At 41.2% G+C, this 24,057-nt stretch overlaps 1 protein-coding gene across 13 annotated transcripts in view; it reads right to left on the minus strand.

The window, feature by feature from the left end:
* TCERG1 (transcription elongation regulator 1) overlaps nt 1-23,162 on the minus strand; it is a 66,503-nt gene extending 43,341 nt beyond the window's left edge. For 3 of the 13 annotated variants that reach the window (XM_062188897.1, XM_062188896.1, XM_062188893.1), the window contains exons 1-6: nt 23,059-23,162; nt 14,900-15,125; nt 12,589-12,741; nt 10,611-11,010; nt 6,129-6,371; nt 684-746 (exon numbers count right to left, since the gene is read on the minus strand). In XM_062188897.1, the coding sequence (XP_062044881.1) occupies nt 684-746; nt 6,129-6,371; nt 10,611-11,010; nt 12,589-12,741; nt 14,900-15,125; nt 23,059-23,117 (1,144 nt within the window). In that variant the 5' untranslated portion in view covers nt 23,118-23,162. Of the gene's footprint in view, nt 1-683; nt 747-6,128; nt 6,372-10,610; nt 11,011-12,588; nt 12,742-14,899; nt 15,126-20,537; nt 22,186-23,058 lie in introns of those variants that run through there. The other 10 variants (XM_062188899.1, XM_062188898.1, XR_009865748.1 and 7 more) reach the window with 9 other exon arrangements.
* Between the last annotated feature and the right edge of the window lie 895 nt (nt 23,163-24,057).

Consider the following 24,057-nt stretch of genomic DNA (forward strand, 5'->3'; position numbering starts at 1 on the left):
TCATTTAAAATGAATGGGTTTATCAAATCTAAATGACTAAAGTCAACTATCACTGTGAGCTCTGTCAATTTATTCTTTTCCTAAGCAATGCTGCTTCCAGTTTTTAAACAACAAGCCAAGATTAATGTATTTTACAACACAGCCAAGTAAGCTGATACTATATAATTATTAAAACAAGGATACATGAATCAAAACTGAAAAGAAACCTTGAAATCCTAAACTAGAATTTAACTTTTGAGTTGTTACTTTACTTCAGTAACTTTAAAATGTAAATATATTCTATACACACAAATATTCACACACATATACTCACTAGCATGCAAGCATAATCACATCACTTTACACATGGAAATGATTTTTTTATATTTAACTTAAAAACACATCAAAAATAAAATTAAATGTTATGAGTATGAGAATGAAGTTGTTTACACTTATTACATAAATTAAGATATAAAGTGATCTGACCTTATTTGCTTTTGTGAACCAAAGAGGCTAATACTACAGGCAATTGGGAAAATTAAGTGTTGGCCAAATATGACAACTGTATATATACTGCTCATTAAAAAGAAAAATATAAAAAAATCCACTCACTTGGGCAAAAAAATAAATAAAAGGATAAACAACAACATTCACTACCATGCCAACTTACAGACAAAACAAACTAAGATGGTTTTAAAAATTACCGGTCTTGGTGGTAGCGACTGTCTTTACATACGGGCAGCTGACTATTTGCATCATTGCTACACCTGTAAAATGGATAAGCAAGCATACGTTGGAAAGCTGCCATTGTATGTCAGCTACCACTGGGATTCAGGGCAATAATTTACCACTACAATTTAGAATGCGACTTCTAATGAAAAAGACCAAGAATGGAGTAAAATTCTGTATGTGTAACATTTTGCGGGAAGTGATGTCAAATCCAACAATACTAACTGAATTATATCAATAATTACCTACCATCTCTGTTAACATTTGAAGGAGTCTCAGTGCTTTAAGTTCAACAAAACAAAGTCCCCTTCATTACATACATGTAACAAATTCTCATGTGGTCCTTTCCCCACAGGACATCAAACCATGCTGCTATTGCTCAGATACCAGTGAAAGGCAGACACAGCATGATGCTAACAAGACACTTTTTCTAGGCTACTGCTAAGGTGAACCTGCATGCAGGAGCTGAGAGGCATGGAGCACAACCAGAAGTGGAAGAGGAATATGATAGGACAAATGGGTGGGAGGGGTAGGAAGAAAAGCAGGTTATGAAATGGATCCAGATGTCCCACCACAAATCGTATTTTAAGCAAGAAAAAGGCAAAGATGAAGGAGAGTAGCATCTAACTAACGACAAAATACCCACGTTGACGGCCTCTGTTCCATGGAATCCCATGGACTCAGAACACTGTAGAGGCAGGCTAAAACATTAAGGAACACCCAATCTCTTTTATATTGTTAGTGATAATATGGGCTGGTGGTTACAGAAACTTCTATCATTTAAGCTGTCTAAAGAAGTATATTAAAGAATTACGTACAGTTCTTAGAAGAATGAAGACTCATCATGTTGCATTATAATGGAGATAAATAGGGGAAGAAAAGCAAAAGCTGGAAAACTAAGACTGATTAACTGAGGAAATTCAAAATTGAAAGTGATTTTTAAATTTTCTGTTTTAAAGGAACAGGCTGAAGAAATGTAAAGGGAAAACAACTTTTATTTTTTTATTTGTTTAGCTGAAAACACTAAACTCAGTTTGGTATCCAGAAGTTAAAAATAATAATAAACTACTTTTCCCACTGAATGTAAGGAAAAGAAATTTCTCCTAGAGACTAAAAATAAAATCAACCCTCCAAGATTTGTACCAATGTAACTATGCCCACACACACACACACACACACACACACACAAATGCTTTTCATTTTGAAAAGATCTTTTAATTTCATAAGTACTGTTTTATATAAGAATATTAAAGCCGGGGCAGAGTAGGGTAATCCTACACCTATAGCACCGGCATCCCATATGAGCGCCGGTTCTAGTCCCGGCTGCTCCACATCAGATCCAGCTCTCTGCTGTGGCCTGGGAGAGCAGCAGAGGATGGCTCTCAAGTCCTTGGGCCCCAGCACCCACATGGGAGACCCGGAAGAGGCACCTGGCTCCTGGCTTCCTATCAGCACAGCTCTGGCCGTTGTAGCCATTTGGGGAGTGAACCAACGGACAGAGGACCTTTCTCTCTGTCTCTCCCTCTCACTGTCTGTAGCACTACCTCTCAAGTAAATAAATAAAATCTTAAAAAAAAAAAAGAATATTAAAGCTAAACTTTCCATTAATCCATAAACTAAAATAAAAACACTGGATCTTAAAAGCATGCTAAGTAAGGTTATATGTACAATTTTCTTGTCCCTAATGTTGAAATCAAGCAATGAAAAATACCATTTGTACAGCATGCAATAACTTTAAATATAAATACTGCCACCTGCAGGACTATCAAAGCTATTAATCTAGCACTAGAAATTCAATTTTTAGAATATATAAATTTTATACTCAAAGACTACTCTCCAAAATCATTCTCCAATAAATGATTCCAACTATACAACTTAAAGAGAAGAAAACTAAATCTATCCACTTAGACTTAACTGCTATCATTAAAAATCAACTGAGTCAGCACAAAATGCTCTTACTATTAACATACAGACCAAGGCAAAAGGTCACACACATTTCTTCATGCTAAAAAAGATATATGTAAGGTTTTTTCCTCAAGGTACTAGATGTGTACCACGAATACTCACAGAATAATCACACATCATTTTAATCCCTCTTTTTTTAAAGGGGAACATTTGTTCAATTTTCCGACAATTCTGCCCTCAAATTATACTACTAATAAATTAGAAAATCCCATTTAGCATTTTGGATAATTCTGGCATCACTGACAGTAAGTTTCTCAAATTTCATTCATCTCTAGGACTTTTGAGATAAAAATAGAAATCCTACAATCCTAATCTGATTTCCTAACCTCTTAATCCCTGTATTTTACCTCATTCTTTGATTCCTTCCTTTCATCTTGTTTGATTACCCATTCTTTAATCATCCTCAGTAAAGCCAAAGAATGCTATTTCAAATAGAACTTAGGGCTCCAAGATACATGACAAATCCTCTTACTACAGAGTGGAAATAATGAGAAAAAAACAGAGACAGATCTCAATGTATATAAAAGCAAAAGATTTTGGGAAGAGAAAAGTCTTAGATGTCTTTTGTGTTTACTGAAACTTAACATTGTTAAGTTGAATTAAAATGGAAAATAAATGTTTCAATATACAAACAATATTAATATTACTTTCTATAAGATACTAATTCCCACTCTGAAGAATCTTGGTATGGTAGTAACATGTTCCAAACTATCTAATTCACGTTCTCTATCAGCCTATGAGGGGCCGGCGATGTGGCACAGCGGGTTAAAGCCCTGGCCTGCAGTGCCAACATCCCGTATGGGTGCTGGTTTGAGTCCTGGCTGCTCCATTTCCCATCAAGCTCTCTGCCATGGCCTGGGAAATCAGCAGAAGATGGCACAGATCCTTAGACCCCTGCACCCGTGTGGGAGACCTTTAAAAAAAAAAATCAACCTATGAAATGTTATTAGTGGCTGCCACGTATTAAATGCCTTTCACTTCTAAACTTCACAGGGACTTCATTTTGGTGATCCAAATAGTCACTACCATCCCTCCTAATTTTTTTTTTTTGGATAGGCAGAGTTATTAGACAGAGACAGAGAGAAAGTCTTCCTTTTCCATTGGCTCACCCTCCCCCCAAATGGCTGCTACGGCTGGTGCGTTGTGGCCGGCACGCTGCACCGATCCGAAGCCAGGAGCCAGGTGCTTCCTCCTGGTCTCCCAAGCGGGTACAGGGCCCAAGCACTTGGGCTATCCTCCACTGCCCTCCCGGGCCACAGCAGAGAGCTGGACTGGAAGAGGAGCAACCGGGACAGAATCCGGCACCCCAACCGGGACTAGAACCTGGGGTGCCCGCACCACAGGTGGAGGATTAGCCTAGTGAGCCATGGCGCCAGCCTCCCTCCTAAATTTTTGATCAATGGAGTAAAGGTCAAGGGAAACCACAACATCGCAATTATAAAGATGGGTATTTGTGACCTTGTGGTTACAACACCCACATCCCTTATCTAAGTGCCTAAGGCCTGGGTTCAACACTTGCCTCCCCCTCCTCACTCCAATTTCCTGTTAAAGCAAATCCTGGAGGCAGGTGATGGCTCTGGGATTTTATTAGCCACTTTGGGGGAGACTATCTTGGATAGAGTTCTCAGTTCCCAGTTTTGGCCTTAGCCTGGTCCTGGATGCAGCTGGTAATTGAATGAACCAACAGATTCAAGTTCTCTGTTCTGTCTTCCTTTCAAATATATATATATATATATATATATGTATGTATGTATGTATGTATGTATACATATATATACATATATATATATAACATAAAAAAGGGAGCTATATCTTGTAGGGATTTTAATGTGACATTTCTACAGAAATGAATTTTGCTACTCTGTACTCTACTCATTGGTCTAATAAGAATCTTTAAAGCAAAATAAATGTACTTTCGGATGAGTGTCTTTCAAAATATGTCAATAGCATTGTTGTGCTACCTCTCAAGTCTTCTCTACAAAATTAACAACCCCAGTTTCTTCAAATCACTTGGAAACTAAGATCTGGTCTTAATACTGTCCTTAATCTTAACACAGACCAAAACTGCAAGGTTAGGACAAAATATTGAGCTATTCTTCATCTACCATTTAGTTTCCAACAAAACTACATCCAGAACAAAGAATCCAGTGGCTTGTCTAAAATTTGATTTAGAAAAGGGATAATCCCTAGTAGGAGAAAATGCATTGTTTTCTTATTTTGAAATGTTTCTTAAACAGTACACACTGGGCACTGAATTACCTAACACTATTTCAGTAATGTGCCAAAGGTTTTTCTATCAAATCAAAAACAAAAAACGATAATTCTTGAAAATTTTGGTTTATTGGCAATGCACAGTATGAGAACATGTCCTTCCCAAAGTAGTCACAAAGAAAAAGACAGCTAGAGCAATAGCGGTAATTAAGAGGTGTACGAATCTTAGAAATAGCTATTATCACAACCCTCATCTTACATAGGAGCTAGTACAATAAAACAGTGGCAATAAAAATGGGAGGAATGTGAAACAGAGAGAGGCCTAGGTTCCATCCATCCTTACTACACACTGGCCCTGTGTGAACGTGAATTCACTATGATATCAATGTTTACAAGTATACCATAAGGAGAAGGGACCACAGATCAAGGATTAAACAAATCTGGTAACACCAAGTGCATTCAAATTAGAATGCCCAACACTATTACTGTTTAATCCCTAAGGGAAAAATCCTACCCCACAACCTTTTCTATCTTTAACCTTAGTAATATCTCATTAGATAATAAAACACATGAAATTGCCACAACAATTTAAGCTTTCAAGTAATGCAAGTTGTATTTTACTTCATGAATGTTACAAGGGTATCTAGATATAGCTGTTTTACAGTAATTTTTTATTTTTATTTTTTTACAGTTAAGTGACTACATTTTCTTCCCAGCATAACTGTTTCTAGAACCTAGGAATCTGGTTCTGGAGGACACAAGATCAAATCCCAAAACTATCACTTACTACTTATGTGACCTTGGGCAGATAATTTAACCTGTCTGTGTACCTACCTCGTAAAATGGTTGTGAAAATTACAGAAGTTTTTAGAACAGTGCAGTGTAGATAAATCATTCAACTGTGTTAGCTACTATGATGTGATTTCTTAATTTCAGAGACTCAATCCCTTAAAAGCATTGCATTTAGAACATATTTACATGAAAAGATGATCATTTTTAATTATTCAGGCCAAAATCCAAAGTGTAGCTTTAAATGTGGCTCTAATTTAACACATGTAAACAACAACAAAAAAAGGACATTTACCAAAACTGAAGAGAAAATATTGCAATTAGCCATGAATCTTTCAAAAACATTTCAAACACATGAGATTCAAGGCAAAGTTTCAAATGCAACAGACACATGAGAACAAACTAACTGACAATATGGAAACAGCTGAACAAACTATTATAATCTGCTGGTTTACCTGGAAGTGGAATTGGCATGCCAGGAAGGGGTACACGAAACGGAGGTACCATTACTGGTGGAAAAGCAGGTATTGCTGCTGCTGGCTGAGGTACTGAATGAGGAACAGCAGGAGGTAACGTCTGTGGGTGCGGCTGGGGAACAGTTTGCACAGGTGTGGCTGTCGGAGCAGGAGCTGAAACACTAACTGTAGGCGTGGCAACTGAAACAGCAGAACTTGGGGTCTGATCTTGTGTTGTGGGTGCTGATAAAAGATAAAACAAAAACGTATCACTTCTTCAGAACCCATTTTATCATATTCATTCATCATTCATTCATTCATTCATACTAAGTATTAAGGGCCCATTCCATGCACTGCAAGAAACCTGTCAAAAGGTCTGTCTTCAAGAATCTTGAGAACAGTTAAATGAAATATAAAAAGTAACTAAAAATACAAAGTGAAATGAGAAAAAGCACAGGGGTATAAAAATGCAGAGATCATTTTTAACTGTGAAAAAGAGTACAGAAAATTTTATTCTGAGATGATGAACCTTGAAAGATTAAGATTTCAACAAGGAAAATGAGGGAGCAGAAGGAGAAAATAATCAAGTGATCGGGAAAGTATGAGTAAAAGAAAAGAGAATAAAGAACTGTTCAGAAAACTGAAAACAAGTAGTCAACTAGTGAAACTCTGGACATACTAACAAAACCAGGCAGTTATGGCTAGAAAGGCCAGAGGCAGGAAGTAGGAAGCCTTGAACAGAGAGGCTAAGGAATCTGTGGAAAACGGGTAACTTAGGCAAAAGTACGGAGAATGATCTAGAAAAATATACACCAATATATATTAACAATAGTTAACTCTGTGTATGACACACACTTTTATTACATATTTTTTATTAGAATTTAAATTTAAGAATGAACTCATGTTATTCAACTTCATAAACGTAAAAAGGATAGACAAAAGGTTTCTGCAGAAGAATTATTATCAGTGTTCATTTCAGGAATTAAGCTGGCAGACCCATAGGAAATAAAGGAAGAACAGAGGTGGGAAAATCATTTCTAACACTGCTGGAACTTTCCAAGCAAGAGACAACACAGAGGAAAAGATACACAAATAACTGATGACGGATTGGATATGAATGAATGGAGGAAAAAACAACTCAGATTTCCCTAAAATTATTTCAATATAAAAAAAAAAAATTTTAAAGCTCAGGTTTCCATTTTAAGATCAGGAGAATGTGAAATTCAGGATAATTTGTGTTCTCATTTTATTTTTAACTATCTAAAAAAACAAAAAAACAAAAAAAAACCACATTCCATCCCTAGTAATCATAATGAAAATACAGCTGACCAAAAAAAAAAAAAAAAAAAAAAAAAAAAACAAAAACCATATTCCACACTTCTTAAAGTTTCAGTTCTCACATATTACAAAACATTTGTTACTTATTCATAACCCATCTATTCACAAAACAAAATTCATTTTGGTGATTTATTGCTAACAAATAGGTTAACGTTTTTCTTGATGTACAGAAAAGTTAAAGCATGGGTCTCTACCTGTATTAGACTAAGAACGAATTTATCAAATTAAATAAATAAATCAGTGCTTTCCCAATCTTTTTGCCAATTTTATTCTAACCAGAAAACACACTGTTTAAGTCAAACCACCCAACAATGCAACTGAACAAACTCTGTCAGTATCTTTTTTCAGCTTTTAAAATGAAAAACTCACTTAGGCTGGGAAGATGTGAGCAATTTCATACTTGTTAATAAGGGACTCACCTTGGCTAAATAGACAGCAGGGCCAAACAAGTATCTTCAGGGCCCAGGAATGAATTGTTGGTCTAGCATAGACCTAGCCTTAGGGTACAGTATCATATTAATATAATTTAAAACAGTGTGAAAAATACAACTTACATGCAACATTTGCCCAGTCCCATACATTTAGCAGTTAGCATTTGTTATCTACCATAATGGCTCAAAATACATCTAAGTTTTCTTCCCAACTTCCCTAAGATTTCATCATTTTCCACAAATTTGCACAAACTGGATTAAAATATAAATTTTTTGTTACAAATACTCATAGATCTATATTACAGTTCACAGAACTAAAATTTTTAAAAAGTATTAAAATAGTATTCAGGCAATTACTCAAATTATTATCCAAAGTAATACAGTCTGGAAAATATAATGGTTTATAAGGACATCAAATTTCAAATGGAAAGGATCACCAATGGGATGGTAAAAAGTATTCACTCAACCCATCACTCTTACTTTCTAGCACAGGAGCCATCTGATTTTGATTACTGGCTATGGGTCATGAGCAGGAAATGTGAAAGTCATAGAAGAATTAGATGAGAAACCAGGAGAAGTAGGATACCTAAGACTTGACTACCACTTCATTTCTTATAATAACTATTAAAGCTTGAGGCCTCAAAATATACTAATCCAGTCTCGTATTTTAACTAAAAAAGACAAGTGATTATATATAACAGATGGAAAAATCTTAAGACAGTAGCCACGACAGCACTTTATGATATACTGAATCAAGTGAAATAAAAACTTATCAGAAATACTCAGACAACATCAATACTCATGTTTAAAAGCAGTAGAAAAGAATATAATTTTACTATCTTGTTCTTAAAATAAAAGTCTCCCAATCACTGAAGGACAGAGTAAAAAACTGGCAAACAGGATTTTTAACAGAATAGTTGATAATCATAAGATGGGCATAAGCTCACTGACAGACTACTCTGACAAAGAAACTGAATTTATATAGAATTTTTAACATCTTTGTATACCTACCTCCCTCAAAGCAAGATGAAATACTATTTCTCCTTCCCACAAAGGCAGGGGAAAAAATTTAAGTAACACAGAGCCTCCACCTAGACCTACATTGCTTTTATTAATCCTCTTCTCCCATTACCACCACAGGTAACCCTGTCTTCTGCATTGTCATACAAGTTTTAGACTCACTTAGCCTATAAAAAGGTGAAGACCTTCAAACAGCTAGCTAGTATGACTGTTATATTTCTATAAGAAACTCATCTTAGTTACAAAAGCAAACAAATTTGTAAAGCACTATTTACATTTTCCTCTTTAGCTCATTTTCCCTCAAGCTGTCTGAAAAAAATATTAAGTAGGGTCTTTAAAAACTGTCTCTATATTATATGTACCTTACATCTTCAGTTATTTCTTAAATCAATAATAAATCCAAATTTGAATCCACTATGATTAAATTTCTCTCATATACAAGAGTATTTCTTACACACTAATAATTTCCTTAAGTCCCCAAAGCTATGGGAGGTTGGGTGCAGGGAAAGGGGAAGTAAAATAATATAAGGGGTAGTAAAATAATATAAATTATAATCATCCTGTAAAGATAGCTATCTTCAGTATAGTATCATATCAAACAAATACATAACATGATTAAACAATTTTAGGCTCAGTTTCAGACTATAGAGTAAGCAGTAATATCCATATGCAAAAGAGGAAATCAACAAAAAAAAGTATAGTAAGTAGCATAGGCAGTTATGACAATTTTTGAAGCAAATTAATAGATCTATCCTACTCTTCATTCCTGAAATCTGCTATTAATCAAATCTCATGTTTTTACAAAAGATCTAGCCTTTGGGCCTCTGCAATTTTATACCTGAAAATTCCCTTACCTTTCTGAATGCTGCTACTGCAACTTCTCATTCCATCTACCTGCATTCCATTCTAGGACCCACCACCTCATAAAGAGATTAGTGACAAATTCCTAAGAGAACTCCCTGATTTCAACACTATCCAAAAAGCTAATAATAGTAAACTCTTCCAAAATACTGCATTTACACAGGACCCTTAGTGTCTATTTCACCCATATGACTGCTTCTTAAGACCCTTCATAACTTGTTTCACTCTTACTGAAAATCTACTGGCCAATATAAATCCTCTCAGCTCAGAAGAGTTTCCTAACAATCCCATAAACTCCATTTATTTATTATTTCCTGACCTTTGTTCATGGTGCTAACCTGAAAACCCTTTCCTCACTTTTACACTTTTGAATATATTCAAATTCTACTCCATATCCTTCATGATAAATCTGAATACTCATATAGTTTACCCACTGTTCTTGAATCCTTACATCATTTCTTCTCTAATTTTATACTTATTCTAATTTCTTCACATGTATTATTCTTGCCTCAATTAGAAAAACTACGAACTCTATAAGGTAGCCACAAATTCAAATTACTTTGCAAACCCCACAGCACTCATCACTACCGTTAGCCATGATGAGTAGTGAACCCCGTACCTACCCAGTTTAGTTTCATGAACTGCAACTAAGCAAATAATTTCTTTTACTAACATAAATTTTGGTTTTTCTCTGACCCAAGAGTTTTAATGTCAAAAACATATTTTAAATAACATCAAGGACAATACCAGAAACATTCAGATCATTCTGTAATTCAGCTCCTAGTTTCTTTCTCCAGCCCCTGAATAAAAATATACGCTAGCTGGTACTCACTTGATACTGTCTGTGCAACTGAAGTGGCAGTTGTTGTGGTAGAAGTGGTAGAGGATGGGGTGGATGAAGATGTTGAAGTGGATACTGCAGGTGCTGGGCTACTGGTCGTAGGGGTGGAAGCTCCTACTGCTTGTGCTTGCACTTGTGCCTGTGCCTGGGCTTGTGCCTGCGCCTGCGCCTGGGCCTGGGCCTGGGCCTGCGCTTGTGCCTGGGCCTGGGCCTGGGCCTGGGCCTGGGCCTGAGCCTGAGCCTGAGCCTGGGCCTGGGCCTGGGCCTGGGCCTGGGCCTGAACCTGCGCCTGGGCTGCAAGCATAGGTGTCAATTCAGATTGCTGAATAACCTTAACTCCATCTGGCTTGGTCCATGCAGATTCACGCGTCCGAGCATTATAATAATAAACCTGTGAAGAAAGCAAAGTTACTGATATCAGAGAATCTGCCAACTATTATTAAAAATAATACAACTGTTTTTTGCCTTAAAAAGGTATTATTAAAATAACTGATAGAAGTTATATAAAAATTGGTTATTCATTTATTATGGGATTATGGGTAATTTCCCTTTCCAACTTTTTCTGGTGAGCACTTCTTATTTTTTAACATATACACAAAGGAAAATGAAGGTTGCATTTTGTGCATAAAGTTAACATAGCCAGCTTAAGACTACTATCCTTAGAAAGACATGCTTACAGTTACCCCTGGGCTAGAATCGGAACACCTGGATTTCAGGAGAGTTATCACCACTCTCTCATTCATAAGAATGGCTCCCTGGGCCTAAATCATTTAAGCAAACAACGCAATTCATGTTAGGCATCTTATTTTCTACTGGAGTCTGGGATTTCTGGTATTAGCATTGTAGATGGCATCTATGTGACCAGCCCCCAGTGAAAACCCTGGAATTCCTGGGATCAGGTGAGCCCTCTGGGTAGACAACAGTTCACATGTGCTGTCACTATTCCATGCTGGAGGAACCAAGCATATGTTATGTGATTCCAACAGGATAGGGCACTTGGGAGACTGTGCCTGATTTCCGTCAACTTTGCCTTATGTCCATTTTTTCCTTTGCTGGAATTTCTTTGTATTCTCTCACTGCAATTAGTGCTGGCTATGAGCCCAACTATATGATTTCCTGATAGTCACGTTACCAAACCTGGAGGTGGTCTTGATGACCTGTAACATATTATTTATTTTTATTATTTTTTTTTTTAATTTTTTTTTTTCTTTTTGACAGGCAGAGTGGACAGTGAGAGAGAGACAGAGAGAAAGGTCTTCTTTTTGCCGTTGGTTCACCCTCCAATGGCCGCCGCGGCTGGCGCGCAGCGGCCGGCGCACCGCGCTGTTCCGATGGCAGGAGCCAGGTGCTTCTCCTGGTCTCCCATGGGGTGCAGAGCCCAAACACTTGGGCCATCCTCCACTGCACTCCCTGGCCACAGCAGAGCCAGGCAGAGTGGACAGTGAGAGAGACAGACAGAAAGGTCTTCCTTTGCTGTTAGTTCACCCTCCAATGGCCGCCTCGGCTGGCGCGCTGCGGCCGGCGCACCGCGCTGATCCCAACGCAGGAGCCAGGTGCTTCTCCTGGTCTCCCATGGGGTGCAGGGCCCAAGCACTTGGGCCATCCTCCACTGCACTCCCGGGCCACAGCAGAGAGCTGGCCTGGAAGAGGGGCAACCAGGACAGAATCCGGCGCCCCGACTGGGACTAGAACCCGGTGTGCTGGCGCCGCAAGGCGGAGGATTAGCCTGTTGAGCTATGGCGCCGGCCAACCTGTAACATATTATTTAAAACAGAAGCTTCCAGAATCGCAAGCAAAGGTACGCTGGCGCTCCAGGAAATCTCCTATCTACACAGAAGCCCAATCCAGACAGCTTTTTCAGGTGTTCTAAACCATCCTCTGCTTACCTGAGGCTCTTTCTTAATTGACAATGATACTGTTATTGATCTCAACCTACCAGAACTCTTAATTTACATATTTTAAGATTTACCTTCCCATCTGGAGTTTTATTTTCAACCCAAATCTCCTCAGTAGGAGGCAGTGCTGGAGTACCAGGAGCAGTCACAGGAGGCATTCCTGGTGGAAACATCATACCGGGAGGAGGCGGCATGGTTCCCATGGGTGGAGGCATAAAAGGTGGTCTCTGTTAATTCACAAGAACAGTTAACGCTCATCTGTAATTATTAACCTTTATTCCTTCTAATTCTTACTGAATTCTATCCCAAACTAAAGCACTCTAAGAGAAACTACTTTTACAACCTATTCAAATACATTCACTTGTTGTTTTAGCCAAGTTTCTCTTTTAAAAAAATCACTAAATAGACTAGAAAGAGGTCAACTGTGCCATATTATTATGAATGAATTTTGCTTTCTTTATATTTTATCTACATTTTTTCCACACACTGTCAACATGACTACTTTTAAAAGAAAAAAAAAATGATTTTTATATCCTATTTGAAGACCAGACATACCAATGACTCCACAAATCACCCACAATAGGTTTCAAACATAAAATAATTTTTTTACAAAACACAGAAATCATCAAGAAAGAAAATCAGATATATGTAATCTTTCAATCTCTCTTCTCCAATAACAAATGCCCACAATGGCCAGGGCTGTACCAGGCCAAAGCCAGGAGCTTCTTCTGGGTCTTCCACGTGGGTGGAAGGGCCCAGGCACCTGGGCCAAACTCTGCTCCTTTCCCAGGCACATTAGCAATGAGCTGGATTGGAGGTGCAGCAGCCAGAACTCGAATTGGCACCCATATCGGACACCAGCATCACTGGCAGTTTTACCCACTATCCCATGATGCTGGCCCCCATTATTAATTCAATACTATCTCTTACAATTCTTTAACTGTCATTCTACAACAACTTCTGAAAAAAGGCAAAATACAAACCAAAAAATTACCAGTAATTGTGGTATGTTACTAAAGCAGAAGAGTGGCCCCTTTTTAACATATATACCCAAACTTTTAAAAACAAAGACTCACAAAATAGTTTTTTTGTTTTGTTTTGTTTTGTTTTGTTTTTGACAAGCAGAGTAGACAGTGAGAGAGACAGAAAGAGAGGTCTTCCTTTTGCCATTGGTTCACCCTCCAATGGCCACCACGGCCAGCGTGCTGTGGCTGGCGCACTGTGCTGACCTGAAGGCAGGAGCCAGGTGCTTCTCCTGGTCTCCCATGGGGTACAGGGCCCACAAAAGAGTTTTCATAAAACATAAAAATTAGCACATAAAAATTAGTTTGTAAATTATAGTGAATATTGGTCTAACATTTTTTTTGACAGGCAGAGAGGACAGTGAGAGAGAGAGACAGAGAGAAAGGTCTTCCTTTACCGTTGGTTCACCCTTCAATGGCCGCCGCGGCCAGCGCGCTATGGCCGGTGCATCGCACTGATCCCAAGACAGGAGCCAGGTACTTCTCCTGGTCTCCCATGCAGGTGCAGGGCCCAAGGACTTGGGCCATAGTAGAGAGCTGGACTGGAAGAGGGGCAACAGGGACAGAATCCGGCGTCCCAACCGGGACTAGAACCCGGTGTGCCGGCACTGCAGGCAGAGGATTAGCTTATTGAGCCATGGTGCTGGCCTGGTCTAACATTTTTAAAACAGATTCTGAAGGGTTAATGATTTCCTTCATAATCTGTAAGAAATATTAAAATGCAACTATCTGGAACACCTTATCTGAATAATGGAATGGAAACTATACTAATAATACAAAACTTTATTCTATTTTCCTAAAAATATTTTCCTCCCCATAATTCAATTTTTCTTGAATTATGTATTTTTCAAGCATCAGACACAGATCCAGGTTACATAAAATATCTATTCCAAATATGTCTCAGGCATCTTTACCCGGATATCACTTGGATTTAACATAAATCCATCAAGACCAAGAAAAACAACACAACATTAGAAAGTAGTCCATTATAGGGCTATGTGGCACAGTGGGTTAAGCCGCCACCTGCAACTGCCAGCATCCCATATGAGTGCCAGATCAAGCCCCGGCTGCTCCACTTCCAAACCAGCTCACTGCAAAGGCACCTGGGAAAGCAAAAGACAGTCCAGCAACTTGGGATCCTGACAACCACGTGAGACACTTGGATAAAACTCCTGGCTTTGACCCCGTCTAGCCCTGGCCATTTGGGCCATTTGTAGAGTGAACCAGTGAAAGATCTCTTTCTGTCACTATGCTTTTAAAATAAATCTTACTAAAATAAGTAAAATACAAATTGTTATGGCAAAACCCTTATGTAATATCGACAGTGATACCAACAAAGCAATGGCAACCTGGATGTCCTTACCTGGAGATGTGGAGGGCCCATAGGAGGAGGTATCCCTCCTGGAGGTGGCATTGGCGGCATATTAGGATCAAAAGGAGGTCGTCCAAAGGGGGGCCGAGGTGGTGGAGGAGGGCCTCGCATCATACCGAAAGGCGGAGGAGGTCGCATGAGAGGTGGCGGGCCTCGCATCACTGCATTTGGTGGGGGAGCCGGGCCTCGGAACCTCAAGGCCTGCTGTTGAGCCATCCTGTGTGGGAAAGCAACAAAAAAATTTTTCCTTCTTTAAATTACAAAACAAGTAGTTGCTAATCTCTAATTTTATCAAATTTAAAAGGTACTTAAATCCAAGGAAAATTGAAAAGACACTATTTTGCAACCATTACAGGAAAAAAATCAGTAAGAATGACCAACAGCTACTGAATCCTGAAGGAAATCTGGATGAGGATAGCTGAAAGCTCTGAAAATGCCTTTCCACATGCTGCTTATACGTAAGTTCAAAGGAGGAAAAAAACTGTAAGAATAAAAAAATTGGAGGACACCTTAACTGATAAAAATTAGTATCATCTAATAAGAAGAGATGGTCACTCGACTTGGAGGAACACATCACCTGTTCCAGTCAAGAATGTGTAAACTCAATTTAACAATCAGGAAATATTAGCCAAATACAAAACAAGGAATGTTTCATTTCATGGGGAGATTGCATTCTTTAGAAATGCCCATGTGGGGCTGGCGCTGTGGCGTGGTAGGTAAAGTCACCCCCTGCAGTGCCAGCATCCCATATGGGCGCCGGTTCAAGTCCCAGCTGCTCCACTGCTGATCCAGCTCTCTGCTATGGCCTGGGAAAGCAGTAGAAGATGGCCCAAGTCCTTGGGCCCCTGCAACCACATGAGAGACCCAGAAGCAGCTCCAAGCTCCTGGTTACGCATCGGCCCAACTCTAGCCGTTGCAGCTATTTGGCGTGTGAATGAGCAGACGGAAGATCTCTCTCTGCCTCTCAAAAAAATATAAAAAAAAAAAAGAAATGTCCATGTTACATAAAAAAGACAAACGTAGGCCATGGAAATGTTCCATTTTAAAGAAGGTTACAGACACATGACAAGGCCGGCACCAAGGCTCACTAGGCTAACCCTCTGCCTCCGGCGCCGGCACCCTGGGTTCTAGTCCTGGTTACTCCTCTCCAGTCCAGCTCTCTGCTGTGGCCTGGAAGGGCAGTGGAGGATGGCCCAAGTGTTTGGGCTCCTGCACCCGCATGGGAGATCAGGAGGAAGCACCTGGCTCCTGGCTTCCGAACGGCACAGCGCGCCGGCCATAGCAGCCATTTTCGGGGTGAACCAATGGAAGGAAGACCTTCCTCTCTGTCTCTAACTCTGCCTGTCAAAAAAAAAAAAAAAAAAAGTTTGGCCAGAGCCACGGCTCACTTGGCTAATCCTCTACCTGCAGCGCCGGCACCCCGGGTTTTAGTCCTGGTTGGGGCGCCGGATTCTATCCCGGTTGCTCCTCTTCCAGTCCAGCTCTCTGCTATGGCCCAGGAAGGCAGTGAAGGATGGCCCAAGTGCTTGAGCCCTACACTCACATGGGAGACCAGGAGGAAGCACCTGGCTCCTGGTTTCGGATTGGCACGGCACACCGGCTGTAGCGGCCATTTGCGGGGTGAACCAATGGAAGGAAGACCTTTCTCTCTCTCTAACTCTGCCTGTCCAAAAAAAAAGACACATGACAACACAACTACCCACACAAGACTGGATTCTGGGGGCCGGAGCTGTGGCATAGCGGGTAAAGCCACTGCTACCTCCAGTGCCTGCATCCCATATGGGCACCAGTTTGAGTCTCAGCTGCTCCACTTCCAATCCAACTCTCTGCTATGGCCTGGGAAAGCAGTCCTTGGGGGCCTACACCCATATGGGAGACCTGGAAGAAACTCCAGGTTCCTAACTTCGGATCACCCCAGCTCCAGCTGTTGTGGACATTTGGAGAACAAACCAGCGGATGGAAGACAACTTTCTCTCTCTTTCTGCTTCAACTCTCTGCAACTCTACCTTTCAAGAAAATAAAAATAAATCTTTTAAAAAAGATTGGATTCTGTACCAAAGAGAAGAAATGCCACAAAAGACATTACTGTATCAACTGACAACAGATTAAACTTAAATCATTTTAAATTTTTGAAGTTGACTTCTGGGCTGTAGCCAAGTAGAGCAGTAGCTCTACTCTTGGAAAATGCACGCACACTGAAGTGTTTAAGGGTGAAAGTCCACAGGTACATATATCTTACCCTCAAATGGTTCAGAGAAACAAAGAGCTTGCTCCTGTGCAAATAATACAGCAGAAGACGTAAAATAACAACACTAAATGTTCTATGTTTATTTTTTCAGTTTTTTTTAAGTTTGAAATTACTTCCAGATACAAAGTTTCTAAAAAGATTTATTTATTTATTTGATTTGAAAGGCAGAGTTAAAGAGAGGGAAAGACAGAGATAGAGATCTTCCATCCACTCCTTCACTCCCCAAATGGCCACAATGGACAGAGCTGGGCTGGTCCAAAAAGCCAGGAGCTTCTTCCAGGCCTCCCATGTAGATGCAGGGCCCCTAGCACTTGGGCCATCCTCCACTGCTTTCCCAGGAAGCTGAGAGCAGAAGGATCGAGGAGCTGGATCAGAAACGGAGCAGTAGGGACTCAAACTGGTGTCCATGAGGGATATCATAAGAGATCGCCAGCATTCTCTATTTAAAGGAAAGGCCTTTCCCTGCACTGCACTCTGCCTCATCCTGCTCTAGATAAATACCCTGGTGTATTTCTCCATGACATTTAAACAAGTCGTATCAGAGATGGCATTACCTCTTCCTCAAAGCACTTTTTTAAAGATATATATACTAACACTTTAAGGTTCCTCCTATGTGCCAGGCAGGGCTCTAAATTCTTTGCAAACACTGTCATCTAATGATCATGAAAGCCCTATAAGACAGATACTATTATTAACCTCATTCTGCAGATGAGGAATTAAGACATTCAAAAATTAAATAACATGCCCAAGGTCAAACAGCTGGCTCTGTGGTAAAATCAGATTCAAATAACTCTTAAAGCACCCTGGTGTCATGTAAATTTCTTCACAGCAGAAAATTGTTTACTCTTATATCCCCAGCACAGTTAGATCTGAGCACAGAAGTGCTCAATAAATATTTGTCATATGAGCCAATGAATACTTAGGGGATCCTGCATCTATGGCACCTTGTAAGTTCGGTATGCAGAAGCTTACAATCTTACTACAGTTTTCCATAGTCAATGTACTATCTACTATGATCTTACCAAAGGCTACTATAAATCTCTACATTACACAAGAAACAGATATTTCTGTGCTCAAGAGAACAATCACATTCTTCATGTACTTTCTTTTCTTTAAAGATTTATTTGAAAGGTAGAGTTATAGACAGACAGAAACAAAGAGACAGAGATATATCTTCCAATCGCTGGTTCGCTGCCCAAATGGCTGCAATGGCAGGAGCTAAGCTAGTCCAAAGCCAGTGGCCAAGAGCTCCTTTTGGGTCTTCCACATGGGTGCAAGGGCCCAAGAAGCATTAGCAGGGAGCTAGGTTGGAAGTGTAGCAGCCGTGATTTGAACTGGCATACTGCTATGCCACAGTGCCAGCCTCTCCACGTATATCTGAAAAGATCACCTTTATATTCTCTCCTCTTCAACTCTGCTTATGATCACCTTTGAATTTCTCTGAATTTTCCACATTATCGTTCAACAGGCACACACACACACACAGACACATACTCAAGAATGAACTTCACTGTTGATGACCAGGATGGTAAACATGTCCACATATTACACCAAGTATGTTTAGCCAAATTTGCAAATGATCCTGTGCTCCAAAGGCCAGAAAATATGAGTTAAAGGCAGTTCTCGTAAAAAGGAATATGGACTATATCAAAATAATAAGATCTTTTTCAAAATTATACACACACACACACACACACCCAAAGCCACTGTTACTGAAGGAAATGTCTTACCTTTGGGACAGAAAAAAAAGTTAACCAAGATATTGTTTCAGCCTTGAGCAAATAACATCCCTTAATTTTAGATTTCCTTCTAGTCTACCTATTTTTGCCAAATCTACTGTATTCTTTTCCTTTGAATTTCATAATTCCTGGTCATAGCTTAAAAGTGAGGCACTTATTTTCTAGAATCAAGAAAAAGTTGCATTATGGCTCTGTCATACTATTTATGTAATTTCTGAGTCTGAGTCCACTCGGGAAAAAGAAAAGCTACCTCATATTTTGGTTCAGAGATAAATAACAGTGAAACTTTTAGGATAGTACCAGCACTCAGTAAACTTGAACATTATTTTCAGTCCTCAGCAAAACCTAACAGAGTGCTTTGTCTTTCAAAGAGGCACTTTGGGGACAGGTTCTCTGTCGTGCAGCGGGTTAAGCTGCCAACTGCAATGCCAGCATCCTTTATGAGTGCCAGTTCAAGTCTCAGCTGCTACACCTCCTACCCAACTTCCTGCTAATGTGCCTGGAAAGGCAGCAGAGGATGGCCCAAAATCTTAGGCCCCTGCTACCCATGTGGGAGAACCAGATGGAGCAGCTGGCACCTGGCAGCGACAACCATTTGAGGAATGAACCAGTGGATGGTTCATTCATGTTCTCTCTCTGCCTTTCAGATAAATAAGCAAATGGGGGGGGGGGGGGAGGAACACACGACAAAAGGCACTTCATTTTAATTTACATCTCACTAAACTGGTGATAAAATGCACATAATTTCCTTCTTCAAATGCCAATAGTTGCCATTTTTTGAAGCTGGTTTTTGTACAACTTACTGAATTCTTCATACACACAGCTTCATTACAATAACCTCACCATATCCTGCAGTGAGGATTAAATGACCCAATCAAGTACTTAAAAAACAGTGCCAAGCACTTAAGTGCAACCTATAAGCTATTATTACTGTTACTGCAACATTAGCACAGTAACAGTACTGGCAAGTGTTAAGTGGTATTAGTATTAAGAGTGCTACCTACTATTACACTGGTAAATATATATTACTAGGACCTATATAACCTGGCCCTTGTTGACCTGTCCAAAGACTCTATCTGGTCTTTCCAATCATCAAAAACTTTAAGTTCATTACTTAGAAACATCTGCACTTATATTCTTTGCTTGGCACTTCCCCAGATGTTTATATGACGCTTTCTCTCATAATTCAGCTTCAGTTCAAATGCCACCTCAAGCTGCTTCCCCATTTGTAGTATCTCACAGTCCGTGGCTCATTACCCAATTTCAGCAAGCAATTATGAGAAATGTTATAAAGAAATCTCTCACTTTTACTTTTGTATTGCCTTTACTAACAGTACAGGATTCCCTTTAGTATACTGTGGCACTGCCTTTCTCGTTTTAACAATGACAGTGAACACTGGGTACTTCCTATATTCCAAGCAAGTTTACATGGATGTCAGTGTACTAACTCCCAATCTTTACTATAACCCAATAAGGTATGTCTGGTTCCATTTCACAGAGGAAACCATAGCACAGAAAAACAACTTGCTTAAGACAGCTGGTCAATGGTTAACAGCAGGGTATTCTTACTCTCATTTCTACAGGCAAGAAAATCTAGACTGCAAGTACTTCAAGTCCTAAGTATTAATAGGAAAACACATACCCTAAGGATCCATGTAAATATGACTCTACTGGGTGGGCCTCTGCTGGACCAATGAAGCTGGCAGCTGGAACATCGCATTCCAAATCCGAGTGCCTGGGTCCAGGTTCAGTTCCAGGTTCTGCTCCCCAATCCAGCTTCCTATTAATGTACATCTTGGGAGGCAGTGATAATGGCTCAAGTAGTGGAGACATGAATCAAGTTGTGAACCACTGGATGGGAACTTGTGTGTATGTTAGATAAACATGACTTTGAAATTTACTTTAATGGCCCTCAACCATAAAGGGACAGATGGCATTTGGATCTTTGAATTTCCATCTATTGTACTTCTTGCTGCTTAAAACCTTTTTGGAAAACAAAAGACTATGTGACTAGAAACAAACAAACAAAAAATCAAAAGAACACCATGGAAATACAAACATATTTTTCTGGAAGTGCTCTATGTAGATATGAAATCTCAATGGTGAAAACTAGACTGCAAATACTTTAACTGGAGGGGCAAGATGTAAGTGGGAGGCAAATTACAATAAGTGAGTAAGGAGACCTAAGTTTCAGTCCAAACCCTGGCCACTACCCATCAACTTTGGATAAGTCATTTCAAACTTGCACATTGGGTTTTTCATTTCATGTGGTTGGTTTAGTTTAGAATCTGGATCAGTCTCAATTAGAGTGGAAACAAAGGGGAGAGCAAAGGCCTTTCAGGATTTGGTTCAGGATCTACTGCCAGCATCCAGGTCTGTAACTGCCACATGAACACAGGCCAGCAAGGGTACCACCTCTAAGTCTCCTGTCTTCATTTATTTATCTATAGATTATTCTGTCTGCAACTGTGATAGACACAGCCACGACATACATCCAGGATACAAATTTTTATAAAGACTGAGTCCAAACTTCTGCCAGCACAGAACACATGAACAGCTAATTTCTCATAAATCATGATAAATGCTAAAACAAAGGTCTATACACACCTTCTGCAATTTCCAACCCAAGAAGCTAAACTACCTGCAACACAACACCTAATCTAATGCCCTACCTAAATCAGTTTTGCAATATCTAGTTTACAAATAGTCCAAAAGGCTATGACTGTACAGCTGAAAACACTCTATGAAACATAAAACAATGTTACCTAATCAATCCATCTGAGACTAGCCAAGTAGTAATCTTTGGAGATGAGCATCAAGAACAAGCTCCACCATTAACACTGGAAGATACCCACTAACCACTTTGTTCACTCATTACCACTGTGCATATGGGGTTGATGGGCTTAAGAATTACCTCTGAAATAAGACAGTACTGCCAAAGTAGAAATTTCTGTGCCTACCACTGCAGAATCTGAAAGACATTATCTTCTCCTAAAACTCTAACAATAAGCTCTGGACAGCATTAGACTCGTCATCATCTCCACTGCGTTTTTCAATTTTAAACGCTGACAACGGCACAATTCAGAATGTCAGCTGAACATCTGAAATGACATTTCTCCCATCGGGGCGGGGGGGGGGGGAGTACACTAGATATACATCAAGCACAGGACCTCTTCCCCACCCCCTCAAAAACCGGCTTGTTGTTGGTTTTTTTCTCCTGATCACATTTTTCTTATCAAACTCTAACGACAAACTCCGCAGGCACTGAATTCCCGGGGAAGGAAGGTCACTGCGCTCCTTTTTTAGAGCACGGGCAAGGGCGGGGGAGGGTGGGGGGGACAGAATTACCCGAAATTGCACGTCCACAGCCTGCCTGCCGCGGCTTAACCCGCTCCACCCAAGCGGTCTTAACCCCGCACTCAAACCTCTGCGAGGCTCGGTTTCCTCATCCGTAAGCCGCGCGAGCAACTTGGCCGAAGGGCCCTCCGCGCTGGGGCCTACGGAGCGGGAGCGCCAAGCCCTGCAGCGGGCGGGCTCGGGCAGGAGAGGGGGACAGCCCCAAGTACGCGCCTCACCCCCCGCTGCCGCTTTTGTTATTCACAGCTCCGGGACGCGGAGCGAGCGAGAGAGACCCCCGGAGAAAAGCCACAGGAAGTTTAAGAAAGGCAAGTGGGGTGGGGGTGGGGGACGAGATCAAACAGCTAACGTGGAAGGCCCGGAGGGCGTGGAGAAGGCTGAGCCGGGGACGGGAGAGGCCCCTGGGAGTTAACCGCCCCGCCGACGGACGTCGATGGGGAAAAGCGGGCCCGCGGCCGAGCCGAGCCGGGAAGGCAAGCGGAGGGCGGCAGAGGCCCGGGCGGCACGCGGCTCAGGCGGGGCCCCAAGCCCGGAGCGCCCGGCCCGGCCTGCAGGCCGCGGCGGGCAGCTGGGCCCCGCGGAAGCCGCAGGGAGCACCCCGAGACCGCGCAGAAGGCCGCGCGGCACGGCCCCGGCCCGGCTCTCTCATTCAAGCCACCTTCCCTTCCCCCTTCGCTAACCCCATGCGGTTCTGGCCCCAGCCCGCCCCGTCCCTGCTGCCCACCGTCCGCTCCGGATCTCCACGAGCAGGCCTGGCCACTGGGAGTCCAGCGCGCCGAGATGTGCGAGAGGGCAGCGCCCCTTACCTCAGCTCCCCCGGGTTGAATCGCTCACCGTCCCCCCCGTCCCCGCCACGCTCCGCCATTACAGAGGGCCGCGTTCATCCACCCGCCGACCCGACGCCACCTATTGGCCGGAAGGATCGTCAATCCCGTGCGAGAGAGGCGGAGATAACGGAAGTCTATGAGATGATTGGTGAAACTTTCTATCCATCCTCCAGGTGGAGGCGGTGTCTGCTTTACTATTGGATAAAGGACCCGCCGACTTTGAAAGCGGTATGGAGACAGCCAGAGGATTGGTCGCTCGGAGGCTTTATGGGAAATGAGACTTTAGCAAAGAGGAACCACCGGCGCCCTCTCGCGGTAAGCGAAACTAGGTCCTCCCACGTTTCGCCCACATGAAGTAGCCACGTGTCTGCCGGCTTCCAGGAGACCCAATTGTGGAGCCATATTGGCCACTAGTAGCTCAGGCCGAGAGCATGTCCACGGGGTGAGCCAATCAAAAAAGACCTGGGTCGCGCCTAAACCAATCATAGAGTTGAGGCGGAAGGAGTTTTCACCATTTAACCTACTTGGAGTCTTAAGTCACCACTCGGCTCTGTATCCAGTTTATGAAATAATAACTGGTGATTACAAGAAGGCCTCCTAAATTGTACTAATTAGTTGCATCTGATGGGTGTTCTGAGTTGCTTTATTAAAAAAGTAAATTGGAGAAGACAGCCTCTTAGCAGTACACAGCGTTAGCGTCCCTCCTTCAATCTCAAAATGCACTTATCTGAAATTGGCACACCCTGCTCCCAAAAAGAACTCTAAATATTTCTTTTATTCTTCGATTAAAGGGGAAAAGACAGCTTAGGCCCTGGAGTTGCAAAGACAAAATGAAAGCAAACCTATTAGTAAGGAGCTCAAAATATTAATTTTACTCAGACTTAACAATGTATACCAGTACTTTCTGTACAATTAAAAAAAATAAAACCACCACCACCATGGGACCATCGTTGTGACACAGCAGGTTAAGCTGCCAAC

Source organism: Lepus europaeus, chromosome 4, assembly GCF_033115175.1.
Source record: "Lepus europaeus isolate LE1 chromosome 4, mLepTim1.pri, whole genome shotgun sequence".
In the NCBI taxonomy this organism is placed as follows: Eukaryota; Metazoa; Chordata; class Mammalia; order Lagomorpha; family Leporidae; genus Lepus; species Lepus europaeus.